Raw genomic sequence first — 22,275 nt, forward strand, 5'->3', positions numbered from 1 at the left:
GCTATTTAGACTTGTTTTCCTCAAGTTAAAAAATCCAAACTACTTACTAGTTGTAGTAAATGACTGATAACCAAAAGAATTTTTGCAAGACACCACTTGCAACATAGCAATTTCTTTCGCAATTGATAGCAATCGATATTGTTGTCGAAGTGACAGTAATACTGTAAATAGTATTATATTGACACCCACCTCGCTTCCAAGAGTGAAATAGTTATGTTATAAGTAATGTCATGCAAATTCATATTTTACTATCAGTAGAAAGTAGTTTAGATTTTGTGACTCAATGAAAACAATCCTAAATAGCATTTATTCTCAGACAGGCAGATGTTCATGACAGGATGCCACCATTTTTTTTAAATCATGACATCATGGTCTAAAGTCAGGTTTGGAATCAATTAGGTTATGGTTTGTTTACATCAAGATAAAATGATCAAAAACCCACACATACCAGGTTTCATCAAGCTGCTTGATGTTGCAGGATGATGAAGAAATTCGGGGTAGACACAAAGATCCCCTCTTGGTCGGTGAAGAGAGGTTGGTCAGTGAAAGTACTGTGGCGATAACCACTGACAAGAAGCCACAGCAAGGGGCTTTGAAATTTGGCTGGATCAAAGGTGTTCTGGTGAGTTGTGGATATTGATACTGTATGATTTAGGTTAGTCTGGATACAGTTTTTGATAACTGATATCTCCAGATAAGGTAATATGGTGAGAGTATGTACGAGTGGTGCCCCAAAAGTGGTCGGTCTCACTATATTCTCAATGTCCAATGTTAGAAAAGCTTCCATTTTAGTTTTGAATCATTAGCAAAAGCATATGCAGAATTCACATATGTGGTTAATGTGGTTAACAAGATATTCGTCATCACAACACATTTGGGTGTAATATTTCTTTAGACATCGCAGAAAGTGAAAGACAATCTGTCATTTGGTACCTCTTGGATGATGGCATGTGCTCAGATAATGTGATATGAAAATGTTGAGTATATTGTGGATGACTTTACATCATAATCACAATTCAAAGATTTGGATTGCTTAAGTCATATTTAGATGAGGCCATTATAATCTTTCAAAAACATTTTGTCCTGACATTCAAGTTTGCACTGTTACAATATATCGAGAGCTGACACTCGTGTGATCATTCAGTATTTCGTTTGAACCCTTGGCATCATGCATGAATGAGTGAAAACATTACAATAAGTTATGTCGTTTTGATTACATCATCTGAAAGTGGGGGTGGGTAGTGTCTCCAAAACGGCCTTTGTCAGTAGACATCGGGGGGTCGGGGGTCACTTTAACAAAAGCAATCATAGTTTCAAATTGCATTTTTATGTTTGATTCTAAAGGACTTTTGCTTATCTCAAACACACAAAATGTTTCTTTCATATTTTGTTTCCTGAAGTTAGTGATGCATTTATTGATGATTTTGCATTTTGGGGTACCAAGATGAAAAGTAAAACAAAATGGGGATCGTGAGCCTGGAACATGGCAAACAATTTGTTTGAGCTTGACAGACAATATGTAGAAAAATAAAACATAAGAACAGTTGCATTTTTATAATTGTCCAGGTGTGGTTGACCTCTTTTGGGGTACCCCTTGTACCTTTCTTTAGTTAGAAAAATTGTCATCATGCATAGTTATATATACTGGATACAGAGTTTTGATATTTCGAGTCTCAAGAGAAAGTAATTTGGTGAGTGAACTTACCTTACTTTAATTAGAAAAATTGTCATCATATTCTCCTGAAATCGTTTAGGAAACATAATAATTATGTCATAATAAATTAAACATGTCAGTTTTAATAGCACCAAACTCCACATAACTCATAGCACCAATCAAAGCACAGCACATTTTTAACCCAGATAACCCAAGCTGCCTGTTAGACTGTAGAAGGTTATTGTCACAAGACTTATCCCACTGGATACCCATTTTCTGTTCGGTGATTTGACCAGTGTATTAATAAACAAAAACATAATGCATGCTTTATTGACTTAAGATAAAAGGTCCCTGTCCTTCTAATCGGACCCGTGAAGGTCCGGGTTAGAATAGGCCTTCAGAAACCCATGCTTGTCATAAAAGACGACTATTCTTGTCGTAAGAGGCGACTAATGGGATGGTTAATACATGTCATCTGTTCCTAGTTGTGCAGATCAGTGCTCATGCTGTTGATCACTGGATTGTCTGGTCCAGACCGGATGTTTTGCACACCACAGCTATATAGCTGGAATATTGCTGAATGCGGCGTAAAAACAAACTCACTCACTCACTATTGTTATAGTTTTCTTCACCATTGTGGCATGAACATTGATTTCTTGTGTGTGTCCAGGTACGATGTCTGCTAAATATCTGGGGTGTGATGCTGTTCATCCGCCTGTCGTGGGTGGTAGGGCAGGCTGGCATGGGACTAACTGCTGTCATCATCCTCCTGTCTGCTGTTGTCACGACACTTACTGCACTGTCCATGTCGGCCATTTGTACAAATGGAGAAGTAAAGGGAGGTATGTGATGGACACTTTTAGACATATTCATGATAGAGACAGATTTTTTTAGCATGATCTTACATGACTCTTTTCCACTCTGAAGATGGAAAATGTCTTCATCATGCAATCACATAAATTTTAAGAGCTCCATCATCATTGTTTGATATTGGGGACTAAGAAACAAAGCATATAACTTTAAGGATTACAACTTCAAGTGATGAAAAGGGTATATGCAAAGTGTGTAGTGACCAGCAGCAGATTAACAGCAACAACGACTGGTAATATCTAATAAGTAACAAGATGACGTGATGTGGAACGTAAGAACAAAATAGCATAAGTCCTGAAGCCAGTGTACAATAAAGATTAATTCATAAACAAACTGTTTGAAAGCGAACTGAAAAGTTGAGTCTTGTCGCTTGATTAACTCTCATCACCTGGTGGTAGTCACTGTTAGGTTGACAATGGTGTTCGTGTCTACTTCGATCATAATTGCTCTTTGCATTAAACAAGACACATGAAGCATTCTACATCAAGACAACATTGACCAATGAGACTCCTCAGTTCATGGTTTAAACAAGGGTTACCTTGTGTGTCATTGATAGCGATTCTGATGCATGCAAGTAAATTCATTGATCAGATGAAGCCCATTCATGGTGTTCCCCTCTGTGATATTGCTGGAATATTGCTTAAAGTGGTGTAAAAACCCAACTCAGTCATTCATTCATTCAGTCATCGATCAGAATTTATGACTTCTGATAGGGATCGTATTACTATCTCAGCACCATATTACTTTGGAACTCGTTACAGTTACACCACATGGTCTTTTTGGACAAAAAAGAAACAAAAGTTGTTAATTTTGTTCACATAATGAATTTTATGAACATGTGGAACTTCGTCCACATGCGTCACTGTTGTTAAGGAAGGTCTAATGGAAAATGAAAAAGCTCTTTGCACTGTTAACATTACCGTATATTACCGTGTATAAGCCAACCCCCTAACTTGACCCCTAGAATCAGTGTCAAAATGGTATGTTTCGTGCGTAAGCCGATCCCCCAGCATCAGACATCTGGCAGTTACAGTCTTGGATGTAAAATGTAAGTATGCGAAGTGAGAATAATATCTAATAAAGATTATATTGACCATTATTTTAAAAATCTTTGTTTTTCCTTTGTTTATCCACAATAATACGTCAAATTGACAGAATTAGACTTACAAACTATTTTTCCCAATTTTATTGAAGAACATTCTCGTACACATGCTTCTTCAGTTACACAGCAGAAAGCCACTGATATCGGGAAACAGACAACCATAGATATTATTTGAGAAATCTTTTAATAGTAATTTTCCGATTACATAAAAATGAAAATGTAAAAGGGAGAAGGGTACTTGCATATCTTTTGTGTGGCATTACAAAACAACAGGAAGCAATCACCGCATGTGATGTCACAGGGAACAGCTGATCGGATGGGCATGTCATTTTGCAAATGGCAAAGGACAGGATGTAATTTTTGTTTAATTATTACTGTGTGTAAATAGGTAAGTACGAAACTTAATAATGGATAAGGGCAAAATAATTTGAAATAATGAAAACTGTATAACTCAATTTGTATTTTATTGATCATTTATGACAAAGTGAATTTTCTAGCAGGTGTACCGCTAATTGTCCTGACAGAGCACTGACGGCCAGAAAAATATTTTTGTGAAACCCCCTTCTACAGACAGCTTTTTGGGGTCCTCAAAATTCGGCTTATACACGGTAGTATACGGTAACATGAAATTTCAGATTTTTAAAAAAAATCTTGTTGATTGCTAAAGCATCAGGTGGGGTTTGCTTACTCTCCCCTATTAGGTGTTAACAGAAACCGAATATAGACTGGCACTGTCTGATCTGTTTGGAATCTTTGGTATGAATGAAAGATATTTGACCTCTAAAGTAATATAGTAGATAGTCTTACTCAAGGATATATTGGCTTGCTGGATGCTTTCTTATTCGTGTATTTATCATAAATGCTTTGATCTTCTTTAAAAATTATACATATTTTGTACACTATACTAAAGGCATGCATAGGCAGTACACTAAGGAAAATCCGATGAACTGGCTGGAGCTTTGTTTGTAACCAGGATGTTTTTCCTAAGTGCATGATATTCACTCATTTCCTTGTGTTATAAGTGTCAGTTTAATTATTACAAGGAAGTGCAGCATTTCATGAAAAGCAACAGATGAAAGAGGGCATATATGTTTCCTCTCCATATGATACAAAAACAGCTTAAGATTGATTGGACTGAGTTTTAATGGACAATATGTTTGGAATTGCCAACATGAGATGAATTTATTTATTTCTTGAAAAAAATTCCTTATGGGAACAACCTGCTGAAGGTAGAGGTCAAAGAGACCTTGATTCTTCTGACAGTGAAATTGCCAGCAAGGAATGGAGTGAGCTCATTAGTTGGTCACTGATATTGGAAGACAAATCCTATTTGCTCCAGTGAAAGACTGATATGGTCATTATCCAAGAATTGTAGAGTCTCACTATGATCAGTTTCGGTTGTAATTGTGAAGCTAGCCAAGCTCCAAGGACAGTTGACTTTTATTGTGTTGAGGTTACTCAGCTGCTCATTGACCTACACAGATTGTTCAGAGCAGGCCCTTCTGTCTCAGCAAAAATCTATAAGTCATTGTAGGATGTGAACCGGTTTGTGTTCCCTCACCTTGCCAAATAGTTGGGACATGGTTTTCACATTAGCAAAGATTTGACCCACAATAAGTATTTGTTGTTGTGATAAATATGCATATGTTTGCCAGATGTTAAGTAAACACATTATTTCACCAATAAAGTTTCTTTCCGTATGTGTTGCTGTTACCTTGGTTACTGTTTGTGACTATCATTAAGTTTATATATTACTACCAAAATGTGTTGTTTATATGTTTTGTATGGTATTTTGTAATCATGAAATATTTCTGTTAAGTGGGTTCATTGCTGACAAGGTGACATTGTGTACAAGACTGGGTCCTTTCCTGACAGCTTGTGTTAAGTAAAACCATATTGCTATGAACCATATGGACTTACCAAGGTTGAAATTCAGATGCAGCGCATGACAGTACATACCTTGTGATAATGATAATGATCATAAAATACTTGACTTCCTCAAAGTTGCACATAAAAATTATATTTTACACTGTGCTACATATTTCACAGTCACACCACAGAAGCAGATACAGGTTCTTGGTATAGTCATGTGTGGGAAATGAATGGTTTTTGTATGTTCAGTTGTTCAGAGGTACTCCCCTTGTAGGATCTGCTGGTCATGAGTTTGAATGTCATATTTACCCATTGATCTTACTGGAGGCAATGGCTTTTAGACGTTTCCATGACTTTCTCAAGTTCTGATTGGATATTCTTCTGTATCATTTGAAAATAATCTTTAGCACATTTTTGGATGACAAACCTACCAAGATTATTTTAATTGCCTGTATAATCACTAGTATCTAAGTTCTGTACCCTTATATTAACATGTTTACCAATACGATGAAGATCTACAACCAATGTTCCTATGGATTTTACTTCCATATTGTTACATGCATGAAATTCTGTTCTTGACATTAATTCAGGAAAACAAAAAAATGATTGTTATGCCACAGCTCCTCCTTCACTGAAGCGTACCAGCAATAATTATGTGTAGTTTGTAAGCCGATATGCTGGTTATGTCTGGTCACAGTGACCTACCTCATCAAACTGCTTAATGAACCATTTCTGGTTTTACTTGTGTTAATTTGAATGTCATATGATGATGACTAATTATGTTGATATTGTTGATAGACAGTATGCCTAAGATTCCAAGTTCTCTGACACTATAGTAGGTCAACAATGCAGAAATTGCTTGCATTGTTAAAGGGCACCATAGATGCCATCAGCTGGTTTGGAAGTTGTTTAGCATTGAACTTTCCTGCTTATTCTGAATTTGTCTATTGAATACTGGATCAATTTTTATAATGATAATATCATTTTTTCATATGAAGCTTACTGTCTTCATGGAATTGATATTCATGAAGAAATGGTATAGAAGCATTCAATTTGAATTGACATGATCAGGAACTATTTGTAAGCTTGTGAACTTGAAGCTGTGTATGACAGGTTCATTACAATTTCTATGTATAATTTGGCATGGTTATTGTATGTGTGTTTTGTTTTCATTTATATGCACAGTGCATATATGCATCTTTATCAATGTGATGGACATATTCATACTTATATTGTCATGTAGAAGCAGTAGTGTTTGTCTGAAGGAAATAACATTTGGGATCAATATCATTTTTATCCCCCCGGAATGTAATGCGGGGGGATATAGTCGACACCTCGTCTGTTGTCTGTCCGTCTGTCCCCCATCCATCCGTAATCATTTGTTTCTGGAGCATAACTCAGAAACCGTTCAATATTTTTAGACCAAACTTGACAGATATAGTAATCTCAGCCTATGGTTGTGCCTTTTGCTATTTACAGATTTTTGGCATTTATATTTTCTTGTTTTTTTCCCAGAACATTTTGGTGTTAGTTTTATGGTGGGGTGGGCTTCATTTCCGGAGCAGAACTCAAAAACCGTTCAATATTTTTCTGCAAAACTTGGTAGATATATCAGTCAGAAGCTGAAGTGGCGCCTTTTGCTATGTACAGGATCTTGTGATGTATTGTTTTCTCGGTTTCCATGGAAACGTTTTGGACCTAATCTCAAAAGTGAGAGGTGTGTTTCGTTTCCAGAGCAGAACTCAAAAACTTCTTAATGTCTGTTAGTAAAACTTTCTGGATATGTGTTGCAGACCCCAAAGTGGTGCCTTTTGGCTTTAAAGGTTTTTGTGATATATTATTTTCTTGGTTTCCATGGAAACATTTCAGACTTGGAGGGACTGGCTTCGGTCACAGAGCACAACTCGAAAACCATTTCATATCTTTTCAAACATGGGGATGCCGGGGGTGGGGTGGGGGGATATGTCATCTTCTGATGACTCTTGTTTGTATACACCGAGGAAGTGCTCATGCCATTGTGTTGTTTGTTTTTTGTATCTGTTTTTGGTTCCTTGCTATGTTAAGGTCAGAAGGACAAGGAAACTAAGTAAACCTGATTAAATAGACAGCTCATTAACTTAATGATTCATATTTCTCGCACTGTGTAATCCGGATGATTGGTTTTCTTCATGTTTGTCTGTTCCTTGTACATCACTTGTAGATGGCATACGATCAGCTGATAGTGGTTTATTGTTATATTAAGCATGGAGATGAGGTGGCCTTGTGATTACACTTTATAGCGTTTTGTCATCACACCGAAGAGCTGGATTCGATTTCCCAAGTGTGGAGCGCATTTTTGGTGGCTCCCCACTGTTTTTGTACTGGTTCTTTTTGTACTTGAAATCTTGGATTTAATATTATAAAAGTTTCACAATGATGAGGGATTTGACACCAGTATGAAACTGTTAGGCTTGTTTAGTAAATTAGAGTTTAATAGTTGTTTAATAGTTGTACAAACCCACTGGAAATAATTCACATTCATGGTCAACCTTGAAATGTAGACAAATCATGCACACTGGTCTTTCCTTGTGTATGAGGGGTGTCCCAAAAGTGGTTGACCTCTCCTGAACAATTGTGAAAATGCAAACTGTTTTTATGTTTCATTTCTCTACATATCATCTCTCAAGCTCAAGCAAATTGTTTTTGCCATGCCTCAAGATCTGTGTTTTGTTTGACTTTAGAAGTCCTCTAGAATCAAATGTAGATATTAAGGAGCATAAAAATGTATTTTGAAACTACAGTCTCTTGTTAAAGTGACTCCCCCACCCTGCTGTCTACTGCTAGGTTTGGAGACACTACCCACCCCCACTTTCAGATGATGTAATCAAAAGGACATAACTTATTCTAATGTTTTCACTTCTTCATGCATGATGCCAAGGGTTCAAACGAAGTACTCAATGGTCACACTCTCAATATATTGTAAACAGTGCCGACGTGAATGTCTGGACAAAATGTTTGAAAGATTAAAAGATTAATTTGAAAGATTAAAATGGGGGTGTCCTTTAAAAAAGCCTTGTCTAAATATAAATCAAGCAGTCCAAATCTTTGAATGGTGATTATGAAAAGTCATCCACACTGTACTGAACATATTTTATATCACATTATCTCGGCGCATCATCTCAAAGGTACCAAATGACAGATTGTTTTTCACTTTCTGCAGTGTTTAAAGAAATATTACACCCCAGTTGTGATGACAAACATTTCATTAACCACATTAACCACATGTGAAAGTCTGCAGATGCCTTTGCTAATGATTCCTTCAAAATAAAATGGAAGCTTTTCTAACATTGGACATCAAGAATATAGTGAGGCTGAACACCTTTGGGACACCCCTCGTACAACGACAGTTCCTGAGGAAAGACAGTTGTTGTTGTTGACAGTAAATTTTTTCAAGGTTGTATTTGAGTTGTTATAATTACAGAAATGGGCTCAGAATTTGTTAATGTTGAACAAGGAATATGACTTTTGCACATTTGTGAATTGTTTAGAGACACAGGCTTAACAAGTTAAGACTTGTAAGTGACTTTGAACGCTTGTCAGAAAATTATGGATGTGTTTTCTGTTCTAAGGACAGGCAGTCTGATATACAGTTTGTCGTTATTGACACCAGCATATAACACCAGCATATAACATCTTGGCTATAACTATTGTATATGTACACTGTATGCACAACAGTTTACATATCATGGAAACTGTAGTGTATACCAGTGACACTGGCCAGATACCCTGAATCCAAGAGAGTGATAATTGGCACTACAACTAGTACAAACTGATGTGGTGTGCAGTGCTTCAAGTGATACGTTTTCATGTTAAAAGAGACATCTAAGATGTATAGGCAAGATTGATAGCAAGATTTGTCCCAAAGGTGTTAAAAGCTTCAGTGACAAGTAAATGTTCAAGATGGGAGGTGGGCACAGGCAAGGGCCATCAGAAAGTAATTACACTGAGGATGATGTTATTTAGCTGATGATAGCATTGGAAGTGATATAAAGATAGAATCGATACTGGATTGTTGGCTGTTGATCATTGACACATGTTCCGTGTTACATCGTGTGCCAACAGGATTTTGTTAGTGCATTGAAATCACATTTTTCTCACATTACACATTTCGAAATAACTGAAGTTTGTAACTGCATTGAGACATGTCAATGTTCATTTCTGGTAGAGTAAAAGTGGACCTCTTGACTGCACAACGGAACTAACAGTCGCAGGTGATAAAAATCTGATTTGGAGATGTAAGAATTGCATTTGTTCCAGCTACTCTTGTGGCAGTGGGGTATTCAAATGGTGTAAGCCAAAGGTCTTGGTTTGATTTCCCACATGGGCACAATGTGTTAAGCCCATTTCTTGTGTCCCCTGTCGTGATATTGCTGGAATATTGCCAAAATTGGCATAAAACAACTAAACGTAAACGTTTTACCCATTTCAGCGAGATATCTCAAGAACTGTTCTTTGGATTTTCTTCATATGCAGCACCATGCTTTGTTAAGAGAAGGCACACGGCCTAGTCGATTTTGGTGACCTTCACTTGATACTCAAGGACATGATGGCACTTTGAAGATTTCAGCGTTTTAAACCTCATGCGAAGATTGTTAGCAAGAAATCTCATGAATGATTCACTGGATTTTCTTCATAGAGTTTCAAAATACTCTTGAATTTTTTTCAATAAGCGATTTCTTAATTACTATTTTAGCAAATTTCGTACACTATGACATTCATATCAAGATCAAAGCGAGTCTTGGAAATATTTGTGAACAACTACAGAGCAAGATATCAAGAGAGGTTCACTGGTCATGTGTTTATTGACATTTAACTTCTTGACTACAACCTTCACTTTCATTACTTTCTACGTTTGGTTAGATAATTTGCGGTGGGGTATTATGCCACCTTAGCGACAGTGCTTGTTATCTTATATATTTTGTTGTTTCTCACATGTTTAATGTAACTTTCCTGCTACCTAGCTTTCATGCACATGATGGACAAGAAGAATATCCTTTGAAATCCTATGGTCCTTATACATGAATAACAGCATTTGTCATCCATAAATTTGTCCCACTGAAATGAACTGATATTGTTGGTTTGAAGTATAAACTGGACACACAGACAGTGGACAGCTCCATTATATTGTTGCTGCTGTCATCCATATTATAGTTATCACTTGACAGTCTGGACCAGCAAACCCATGACTGAACCATGCCATGAAGGTAAACTGATCAGGTCAAATATTGTAAAACAAATTTATTAGATCCTGGATTTCCTAGTTTTTCCACCTATAGTATCTATGTATATAGTATCTATGGTCTGCCTTTTAACAGGAGGAACCGCCACCACATAGCTAGAATATTGCTGAGTGCGGCATAAGACTAAACTCATTCCCTCAGTGTACAGGAAGGAAATGTATTGGTGTCAGCATCTGTATAATGAGGAACACAACATGTACTAGTATATTCTTACTGTGAAAGATTGTGTTCCTAATAAAACAGAAGCTGACATATGTAAAATTGTTCCTTCATGTGTATCACTTATATTTGTAGCTCTATAATCTGGACCATGATGCAAGCTTCTATGTCTTTATGGTAGTTGCTATGAATTTTAGCTTCAAATTGTGCCAATATGAAATTCTACGAAATAGACAATACATTTTGGTTAGTGTGATGTTGCCTTTCTGAGAATCCATCCTTATTTTGAATATTTAGTTGACTACTACTTTTATGGTCAAACTGCCATTTTGATCTTTGAAAGTTCTGTTTACACTGCTTTGGGTTTGTCATCTCTGTGTTGTCAATGTTTTCAGTTTGCCGCTCTGTTTTGTAGACCATGTCAACATCATACATACTTCCAGTTTGTAGTTCAACTGGATAGACCGTATTGGGACATTTTAAATTTTAGCCTCTAATGACTCGACTTAATATTGTTAATTGTTAAGAACTCTTTCCTGTGTGTTGGTCGATAACGTGTTCTTATTAAGTGTAAAACTTTAGTATGCTTTGTGACAACCTGGGAAAATGTAGCGCCTTGAGCATGTCTGTCGAGATGGATTGGACGCACATATATAAATATGCATTCTTAATATTATTATTGTTAAAATGATGATCATATAGGTTCAGAAATAGTCATGGCTTGTCCAGTCCATTAAACATTGATTAGACAAGGAGGATTTTTCATTTTTCAGCTTCAAATGGCCTTTGCTGAATGAATTCATAGTATCTATAGTCACATCTTCATGGTCATGGTAATAAACGTATTCCGATGTGTCTACATATTTGTATTCTCAATTTTTAAATATTGTTTATGGAAAAAATATTGTTGAATAAAGAAACAGATGAGGAATATCTTTTATGTTCTAGTTAATATTAAGTAGTTTTTTTAGCCTTATGAATAATTACTGATTGCAGGATGGTTCCACAGATGCTTATATGACAGTTGCATATAGATCCTCTTCTCTCCAGTACTGGTAGCGTAATCCCATGAAAGATATTCCTCTCAGAACCTATTGTGTGCCTTGAGTCACATCCCAGTGCTTTATTGTCTCAATTCCATTTATTCTGTGAAGTGTGAAAGTGTCTAGTTCTTCTCAATATTGATGCTGAGTTCATCCTAGAAGTGTCATGATTTGACCAGGATTTCCCAAAAAGCATAAAAAATGTAATTAACAAAACCTTTGTGTCTCTTATCAGTGAGAATTTTCATGGAAGACGAGATCAGCCCAAGAGAAGCCCACAATCAATTTCATTAAGCAAGTAGTATGGTAGTGTGCCAGATTGAGTTTCTACTGCTATGAGGTGAAGTTACAGTGTAAATTATTGATGTGTAGTAATCTGAGGAAACAGTGTATAATGATGCAAGTGATGCTGTGTGGGTGGCGCCTAGTTCCCTGGAAGTCACCACCTGGTTCCTGTGGTGCCATATTGTCTCAGCCTCAGTAGAGCGATATAGAGAATTATCTTCTCCTAGTGGTGTTTGGTGTCATTATCATACAATGACCTTTCACTAGATAGTGAATAACTTGTTATGTCTTTAAGATTTGCATATTAAATTAATAGATGGCAAAAACCTCAAAACATGATTCTTTAGTTTGATTGCTTGTATGCTTGTCCAAATCATGTCTCCAGTGTAGCAGCAACATGATGTCAAGTTGACCCTGTCATTGCCCATGAGTCAAAAGTATCAGAACTAAGTGTGCAATGTTAAGGTGTATTATTATTTCAATATCAAAGAGACTCCTCTGTCCATATACCAGTAATTTATGGACCCCCTTGATCTGTAATAGGACTTTGATTCCTAATTTTACGCTATACAAGATCTGTTTACAACTACAAGGATGCGTGAACACTGCTTAGATTCTAGTACTGTTACTTGTCTGTAGTGTTTTGTTACTGTATCAAGAGTTTTCCCCCATGGGATAAATCAAACTATTTGCGGATATTTCCTCAAATATTTGCTTATAAGTTCATGAAAGTAACTGAGGAACTTTTATGTTGTTACCTGTCACCACTGAAATGGTGAAACCTTTTTGTTCTTGTAAGGCTCTTCTGTTCTTTGCATAATGTTGAAGACTAAGGTTTCAGGTGAAGAAGATATTGCATATAGTTCAAATACTGTGTAGATTATAATCTTCGAAGTCCTCTAACATGTGTAACTAGGATACAGAAATAGTCTGACTATCTGTGCAGTCTTTAGCTTTGGTCATGATTTGTAGAAGGTGTCGAAGGGATATGACTCTTTACTGTATATAGTGAATGAGTGAGTATGATTTTATGCCGTTGTTAGCAATATTCCAACAATACCTTGTGGAGAAAGAGACAACACCAGAAATGGGCTTCACACATTGTACCCCTTTCAGGATTCAAACCCGGGTCTTTGGTTAAGATAAACTAGGCTTTGACCAATAGGCTACACCAGTATCCCTTACAGCATGTAAGGTGCAGTTGTAATCCACAGTAGTCTCAGACGAGCTGTTTCACTCTGATTGGACAGTGACATTGCCTGGATGTTCATTTAGGACATTAAAAATGTTAACTGTTATTTGGACACTCATCAATAAACATGGCATATTTCTACTTGTCAGTTTGTATGAGACCACTTAGGCAAAAGATAATGCATATGAGTTTGTATATTTCTTTCTGTATTTGTTGCTCTATATCATCCACATCAATGTTCAGTGTATATACAGTCAAGTCTCGTGTTGATCTGCTCGGGACCAAGTAATAAATTTGACTTAATAAATAATAAAAATAATACATTGACTTATTTGAGACATATAGATATGTCTATGAGGGTAGAGAAAAAAAGATGATCAAATATTGAACAGTTCAGCACATAATATCAGAGTAACGCACACCAGTACACTAGGTGACATAGATAATTAAAAATATCTTTGGATCAGTTAGCTACACCTATTAACTCTGATTTGGCCAGAGTGCTGTTGTTTGAAGTTCATGGGACAGAATTTCCTTCTCAAGTCACCTTATATATTTATGAGATGAATTTGTGTAACCAAATTCGTGCAACTGTTCAAAGAACAGAAAAACAGCTATTCCTCTGAGACATCCATTGTAGATATCCATTCTGTAGCTGGAATCTGTAGGTGCTGACCCGCCGTGAAACCTTGAAATATTTATGCTGCCATTATGCAAAACAGTTTAGGGAAGTATTGAGTTATTCATGGTGATGTGTTCTGTGTAGTATAAAATATGAAGTCACTTTTTACAGGTACGCTTTACTGCAAGATGTGACTCTCATTTATGAATATTGTCTTTCAAAATGCTATTATAAGAGATTATTAATATCTAGAGTTCATGTAGGACAATATGGTCTTTTGACAGGTTCGGTGTTGTGGTTAGGAGCATTGTCTTTTGTCTGAAGGCAAGAGCTAAGTGATGAACCAGCTTCATCGTTGAACGCTCTATTGATTGAGTGAATCATATTGATTATGACAGATCATGGCTATCCACAGTGAAAGGATTAATATCTTTAGTTATTTCTGATGAAATTTTAATTGCCTGTTCATCTTTGTGCACACAAAGACCAGCATGTCCAGTGGTTCACTTTGCCCTCACGGACTATTTAGATACTGTTTTCGGTTTCATGACAACAAATTTGACTCAGCTTACAGGGATGTGTTGCTGAATAACTGGTCTATTGGATACAAATTTTTAACTGAAGCTCCTAATTTTTGGTAGAATTTCAGTTCTTGTGTCACACTCACTTACACACATTTGGCTGAAATGGACCTGACAACTCAAAGGTCAGAATCCCAATTCCCAATTTTTGATAGCTCAATTACTTCTCTTCAATACATACAGACAGTTAAGGTGGGAATACTCTCAAGTTGGCTAGATCAATGTAACTGGACTTGCAGTAACAATCAGATGATTTGTTCTTTTGACTTTATTGGGGCCAGGGGGATTAATCCCCTTGATGACTCTTGCTTCCACATGATAATGAAGTATTTAGAAGGTAAACTTGGAAATTTGTGTGTGCACATATTTGGGTATTTGATCTCATGAAACTGGTTTTAATTGTAGTCTTTGTGGTTTGAACTGATAAACTGATGCTATTGGACGTGATAGTTTTAAACTGTGATAGTTTAAATAACATTGAGATGAGCAGATCTGTGAAGATTTTGACTTCAGGAAAATGTGCATATCTTCACACCCTTTTTTGTTTACTTGATTTTTTTCATGAATGAATTACCAAAATGTATTAATGAAGACATCCTATTTGCAGACTTAACCAGACTCACCTTATTACATTAAGTGATTGACCTGTAGGAGAGATGGAACAGCTAATGCTGTGCATTTTCGTTTCTTCTGAGTTGGGTTAGGATGTCAGTAGATCATTAAAAGTGATCACAAGGTCAAATAAAATTGTCTTTATACTATACCAACACTATATATATTATATTGTCTTTTTGATACACCAGCTTAAGCACTGGCTGCATGATACTATGTGTTTTGCATAGAAATGTTGATTTTGCATTCACATGACTATGATGTGAATCGGTTTATTTGATTAAATATAAGCTATGCTTGTAGGGACATGAAGGTTTCTAATCAGATAAAAAGCGTATGTATCAATGTCTAGCTGAAATTAACCAGATGAAGCATGAACTTGTGCAGCTTATTATTTTGTGCTGCATGAATGTAAAAAGAATTCAAATTTCTCTCTGATTTGTCCACAATATCAGTCTTTGAACACTTGACACAGTCATCACAACTGTGACATTTTGCTTTTAAAGACAAGTTTGTTCAGCATTTTCCCAATTAACTGAATGTATTCAGCTGAAAAAAGAAACAAAGTGTTTTTAAGATGTATTTACCTTTATATTATAAATAATCAAGATATCATAATATATTGTTCAGATTTGTCACAAGTCATTGTCACTGACCGAGGTTCACATATGAAACGGTTGAATGTCAGAGTGAAAGTCAGCTACTGTCATTATCTTATATTGCCCCCCTGAGATTCCGGAATCGATTGGAATTGTCTGTCCAAGGAACCAGTCAACTTATGAATTGTGATCTAGAGAATGTTCTTCCTCTATTATGTGTGCCAGCACTTGGAGGTTCTGTGGCTGTGGCTGACATGGTTGCAACTGTTTCTAAAGAGCATCCCATAAATGGTCAGTGGGGTCTAGATCTGGAGACCTTGAGGACCATTACAATACTCGAATGTTGTGTGGATAAATGACATTTAGTTCTTGTGTAATGGGAAGGCCATGTGGCTAAGGAATTTTATCTGTGTAACATTCTGCCGTTAAATTGCTCCAGTATGGGTGATGGCAGCCCACATCATTACAACGCCCTTACCAAACATGTTAGTTCCTATTTTGCGCATACCATTCCAAATTAAGCCCTTCCTTCTGTATAGTGAAACCAAATTGTCAATAAACCAAATATGCTTCCAAGGGTTCATAAAGTCATTTTACTAATTCAAAACTAATTTTCACATTGCCAAAAGTCATGAGCTTTTATCAGATTACACATATGCTCTTTATTGGGTAGAATGGAATGTATTTACAATTCCTGTCTAGTATTTCAAAGATTATTCATTTTGGATGTTATCAGGAAATTCTCCAAGTATTTCAATCAGAACTGTGAAACTTGATATTACCTGATATATTTCATTTTTGTCTTTAGATTCTTCAAATGTCAGGTGATAGATCAGTTATCAGTGTTTTAAATGAACCATTCATTTCAAGGCATTCTTGTTTTAACCAGTACTAAAAGTTGAAATTTTATCGGATTGAATTACATGTAATCATTGTATGCAGCTGCTACCATTTCGAACTGTGTACCTCTTGACCTAAAACTAGTACCAACTCTGCCACTCTTCCAAACATTTCTGTCCGATTTGATACCAAGCTTTATCTAGGGAAAGTGAAAGGCCCAGTTGATTTGGGTAACCTTTTTCAAGGCCTTTGACACTTTGAAGCATGCTAGCCTGCATGTTAGCATTGTCTTCAAGATACATCAAGAAGATTAACTGTATTTCTTCGTAGACTGTTTTTTTGAAAGGCAATGTCTTTATTCTATTTCACCATATTTCATACACCATGACATTCGGGTCAAGGTCAAAGTGAGTCTTGAAAATATGTGTGTGTTTGAACAGCTGCAGAGATGTCAAGAGAGGTTGACTGGTCATATTTATGTTGACATTTAACTTCATGTTAAACTACAACCTTCACTTTCATTACTTTTTAGGTCTGATTTGATAATTTGCGGCAGGGCATTATGCCACCTTATATTATTGGGCATTGTTAATATTGGTTACAGGACCCGTGAAGGTCCCGGGGTAGAATAGGCCTTCAGCAACCCATGCTTGCCATAAAAGGTGACTATGCTTGTCGTAAGAGGCGACTAACGGGATCGGGTGGTCAGACTAGCTGACTTGGTTGACACATGTCATCGGTTCCCAATTGCGCAGATCGATGCTCATGTTGTTGATCACTGGATTGTCTGGTCCAGACTCGATTATTTACAGACCGTCGCCATATAGCTGGAATATTGCTAAGTGCGACGTAAAACTAACCTCACTCACTCACTCACTCATTGGTTACAGTAGAATGCAATTCAATGGGATTTGGCTGAAATTAAACTGGTACAAGATAGTTTCACTAAGGTATACTTGAACAAACTCATGATAAAACTCAGAGTACACCCTGCTTGCATCCTTCCTGTAGAATTGGTTCCTAGTGATCAGTGCTTATCAAAAACCGATTAAAAGAAGGATTCAAAATAATTATCGATTGTACAAAAGACTTTTGATTAATCAGAATATTATTGTTTTAGTGTAACACACTTGAATAATGTAAACTAACCTTTAAATTTGACAAATATTCACAAACAAATATGCACTCAACAACATAAAGCTATGCGCATTGTATTTATAGTTTCATTTTCACTACAGTAAATATTAGTGAAACCTGTCTGTGAATACATTTTACATCTATTGCATGATAGTATTAGTTATAAGAAAAATCAATTGGAAAAAGAAATCTGGGAAAAAAGCCTTGTGATTGTTCACTACAACTCCTCTGATAATCGATAATATATTTAGTTTCTGTTTCCCAAGACTAGTCGTCATGATGCTTGTGCTCATGGGTTCCATCAGAGTGGCCAATGTGACCAATATCACTCTGGTCTTTCTTTGCACATCCGTGAGACTGATCGTTCTGGAAAAATGTGGGTTTAACCTAACTCACTCACTATAAATCTGTGGTTGGAATATTGTGTTAGAAACATGATCATAACTTAATTGTGCCGAAAGATAGCCATTGGTTGTATAAATGAAAAAATTTCATCTTGTCCAGATGACATGTGCCATATGTTACTTGGACATGTTGAAATTTCTTCTTTAAACAAAGCAACTGCAAGTTTTGTTCTGGCAGTCCATTAAAAAAAATCATGTTTATAGTAATATATTGGTGACGCCAGGAGTACAATGCCAACTTTTCTTTCAGGTGGTGCATATTATATGATATCCCGTAGTTTGGGAGCAGAGTTTGGTGGTGCTATTGGGCTCATCTTTTCAGTAGCCAATGCTGTTGCTATTGCAATGTATGTTGTGGGTTTTGCAGAAACTGTCAGAGATTTATTGAAGGTGAGAATCTTTGTTCATTTAACATGTAAATTGATAAGATTGTGCTTGGATTAAAGCATACTACATGTGTATATTTCTTTAACTATTGCATTTGGTTGGGCAAGCATACATATTCAGTGTATTTAAGATAATAGTTAACAAATGTTGTTTGTACATTTTATTAGGTTTATGATCATCAGTAACATGATAAATATTTTCATTTTTGTAAATGACAAATTTACCATTCAATATAAATTTTGTTTGCAGAACAATGATGCCTTGATGGTAGATGAAACCAATGATATCCGAATAATTGGGTTCATCACAATATCTCTGCTCCTAGCCATTGCAATTATTGGTATGGACTGGGAAGCAAGGGTGAGTATTAAAGCCTACAGTTTTTTGTTGTTTGTGTGGGGTTTTTAAGTCAGCAGCACAATAGGGATTTAAAATGAAGCAACCCATACTGAACATGGTGGATAGACCTCATACCATGACAGAATGGGTCATTGCTCAAAATGTCAGTCATTGAATTATTTCATTGTCTTCATGTGACCGGAATATAGTTGACTGTAGTACACAACAAGAAGAAGACCAAAGGCAGTCCTGTGTATTTTTTATGTTGCTCTGTGACTTTAGTGAATGAGTGGGTATGGTTTTATGACATTTTTAGCAATATTCCAGCAATATCACGGCAAGGGACACCAGAAATGGGCTTTACAAAGTTGTACCCATTTGTTTTCTCATGAAGAGGTTTCTTGAGTTTTCACGTGTTGAATAAACATTAATTTCTGTTATTGTACAGTTTCCAGCATGTATCCTTGAATGGAAAAAATGAAGTCATAAGATCTGAGGCCAATGAACTGGGGATTGGTGGTTGAAATGTGTGTTGATCTCTGTCAGCTTTCATGTGGCTGCTCTAATCCAGCTGCAGTATTGCTGAATCTGCAGTCCAGACAACATACTCCCTATCGTCAGTTCAAAAGCGTGTAATAGATTAGTATGTTTCCCCTGCTGTGATATTGCTAAAAGTGGTGTAAAACCGACCGACCGACCGACCGACCGACCGACCGACCTACTGACCTACCTACCTACCTACCTACCTACCTACCTACCTACCTCCCTCCCTCCCTCACTGTATTGAATTTATGTGAATTGATTTTGTTTGTTTCTAGGCCCAGCTGATACTATTAGCTGTCTTGGTGATCGGACTAGTAAATTTTCTTGTTGGTTGTGTCATTCCTCCCACAGAAGCCAAGAAAGTGAAGGGGTTTGTGGGATTTAGCAGTAAGTTGAATCACTGTCAGTAAACATGTGTTAAGTATCCAGTTAGATACAGTACTAAACAAATATATAAAATTTCGAAGAATCTAAATCCTTGATGCTCGTAACAATTCCAGCATATATCCATGGAATAATGTCATAGAGGTTCTCAAACAGCATTGAATTGTCCTTTCCTGTTCTAACATGCATGTAAAAACAGTCTGGTTGTAACGGCTTTCTGGAAACTCTTTTTGACACTGGAGTATGTTCAGAAACCTTTAGTGCTTGTCGTAAGAGGTGACTAACGGGATCGTGGTCAGACTCGCTGACTTGGTTGACACATGTCATCGGTTCCCTATTGTGCAGATCGATGCTCATGTTGTTGATCACTGGATTGTCTGGTCCAGACTCGATTATTTACAGACCGCCACCATATAGCTGTAATATTGCTCAGTGTTGCGTAAAACTAAACTCACTCACTAACTCACTCAAAAGCCTTTGAATAAAAGTTACACTGCTTTCTTTTCAGGTGATCTGTTTATTGAGAACATGCTGCCAGCGTTTAGGGAGGGGGAGGAGTTTTTTTCTGTGTTTTCTGTATTCTTCCCTGCGGCCACTGGCATCCTTGCTGGAGCCAACATCTCAGGGGATCTCAAGGTTCGTACAAAACATAGTACTTTCCGAAACATGTTATCTGCTTTCAGGAATTGTGTTATTTAGGAACTGCTGAAAAACCTCAACTTATTTACTTTAGGTAAGGGACATACATTTGAGATTTTTAGGCATCAAGAAAATCTGGTTGAAACAAATCACAAATTTTATTCCTTGATATAGAAGTTATACTGTTATGTTACTAATGATAATTTTGATATTTGTGTCACGTGTAAGTGATTTTGATAATAACGTTTTGTTGCATACTATAGGCAGTACTATTTTTTAGAATTACAGTATATTAACATATGTCATATTTGGGATTTGACTTTCTTAGTAAAGTACAAATTCTAGTACTTTTTTGGTTGAGTCCCATCTGAGATTTGAACCCGCACCCTCAGAGTCAGGCACCTAATTGCCAGCACACTAAGTCAACCGCCTAGCCCATTCAGCCACCAAATCTTTCACAGCCCCAAATCCCAAATATGACATACGAGGGGATGTCAATAAGTTTTGAGCCTTGAGCATTTTTCATACCCAGGTGTCACAGCCTATGGTACGACATTGAACCTTGGGGTGTAGCTGATGTGATATTTAAGTTTTGGTATCCTACTCTCAGAAGTTATTGAACAGCTCACACTGACAGAAAGAGACCCCCACTCACGGCAGTGAAAATGAATAAAATTGAGTATAGAGCGGTAATCAAGTTTTTAGTTCTTGATGGAAACTCGGTGAAGAACACTGAAGAAAGGCTTTCAGCAGTTTATGGGAAGTCTTCCCCTTCATATGCTACCATCAAACAATGGGTCAATGAATTTAAGCATGGTGGAGAGAGTCTTGAAGATGACCCCTGTCCAGGTCGCCCAACAACAAGCACTAGTCAGGAAAACATTGACAGAGTGCATAGACTTGTGCTGGAAAATCGTGGAATCACACTCCATGAGTTAGAGGAGACCACAGGCATTTCACACGGATCCATCGAGACAGTTCTTCATGAGCATCTCGTCATGTCTAAGGTGTGCGCAAGATGGGTGCCAAGAATGCTTACAGATGAAATGAAGCAAACAAGGGTCACCACAAGTAACTCCATGCTGACCAGATACAACAAGAATCCAGAAGATTTTCACTTTAGGCTAGTAACCTGTGATGAAACAATGAATGGGGAATATTACGCTAACTTGTTGAGGCAAGTGCGATAGTCAATCAAGGAGAAGCGCTGGGGCAAGATCAGACGTGGTATTCTTCTACATCAAGACAATGCTCCAGTACACACCTCTCGCGTTCCAGCCACTGCTGTCCAGGAATGCGGGTACGAAATCTTGCCTCGTCCCCCCTACTCTCCAGACCTGGCACCAAGTGATTACCATCTGTTCCCAAATCTCAAGAAACACTTGCGTGGTTGTAGATTTCAGGATGATAATGAGCTTATTGCTGCTACTGAGGCTTGGTTTGAGGACCAAAATGGCGCCTTCTACAGAGATGGCATCAGTGTCTGGCAGAAAAGATGGAACAAGTGTCTTGACTCACAAGGGGACTATGTTGAAAAATTAAATGTGGTTCATACCAATATTTTGTGTTTTCCTATGCAAGGCTCAAAACTTATTGACATCCCCTCATATGTTGCATTTGACCACTTTCTAAGTGGCATTGTGTAATCACAATTACAGTATATTAATTTCCACAGGATTTTGTCTGACCTAATCTTATTTGGGGATATTGACAGTAAGTTTTTTGTAAGTTA

At 36.9% G+C, this 22,275-nt stretch overlaps 1 protein-coding gene across 2 annotated transcripts in view; it reads left to right on the plus strand.

Annotated features, from left to right (window-relative positions):
• The window catches only part of LOC137277705 (solute carrier family 12 member 2-like), a 72,400-nt gene that overhangs the window by 25,893 nt on the left and 24,232 nt on the right, over window positions 1-22,275 (plus strand). For both annotated transcript variants that reach the window (XM_067809585.1, XM_067809586.1), the window contains exons 2-7: window positions 479-622; window positions 2,325-2,496; window positions 18,502-18,641; window positions 18,888-18,998; window positions 19,796-19,907; window positions 20,413-20,540. In XM_067809585.1, coding sequence (XP_067665686.1) covers window positions 479-622; window positions 2,325-2,496; window positions 18,502-18,641; window positions 18,888-18,998; window positions 19,796-19,907; window positions 20,413-20,540 — 807 coding nt within the window. The remainder of the gene's footprint in view (window positions 1-478; window positions 623-2,324; window positions 2,497-18,501; window positions 18,642-18,887; window positions 18,999-19,795; window positions 19,908-20,412; window positions 20,541-22,275) is intronic.

This window comes from Haliotis asinina, chromosome 3 (assembly GCF_037392515.1).
Source record: "Haliotis asinina isolate JCU_RB_2024 chromosome 3, JCU_Hal_asi_v2, whole genome shotgun sequence".
Taxonomy (NCBI): domain Eukaryota; kingdom Metazoa; phylum Mollusca; class Gastropoda; order Lepetellida; family Haliotidae; genus Haliotis; species Haliotis asinina.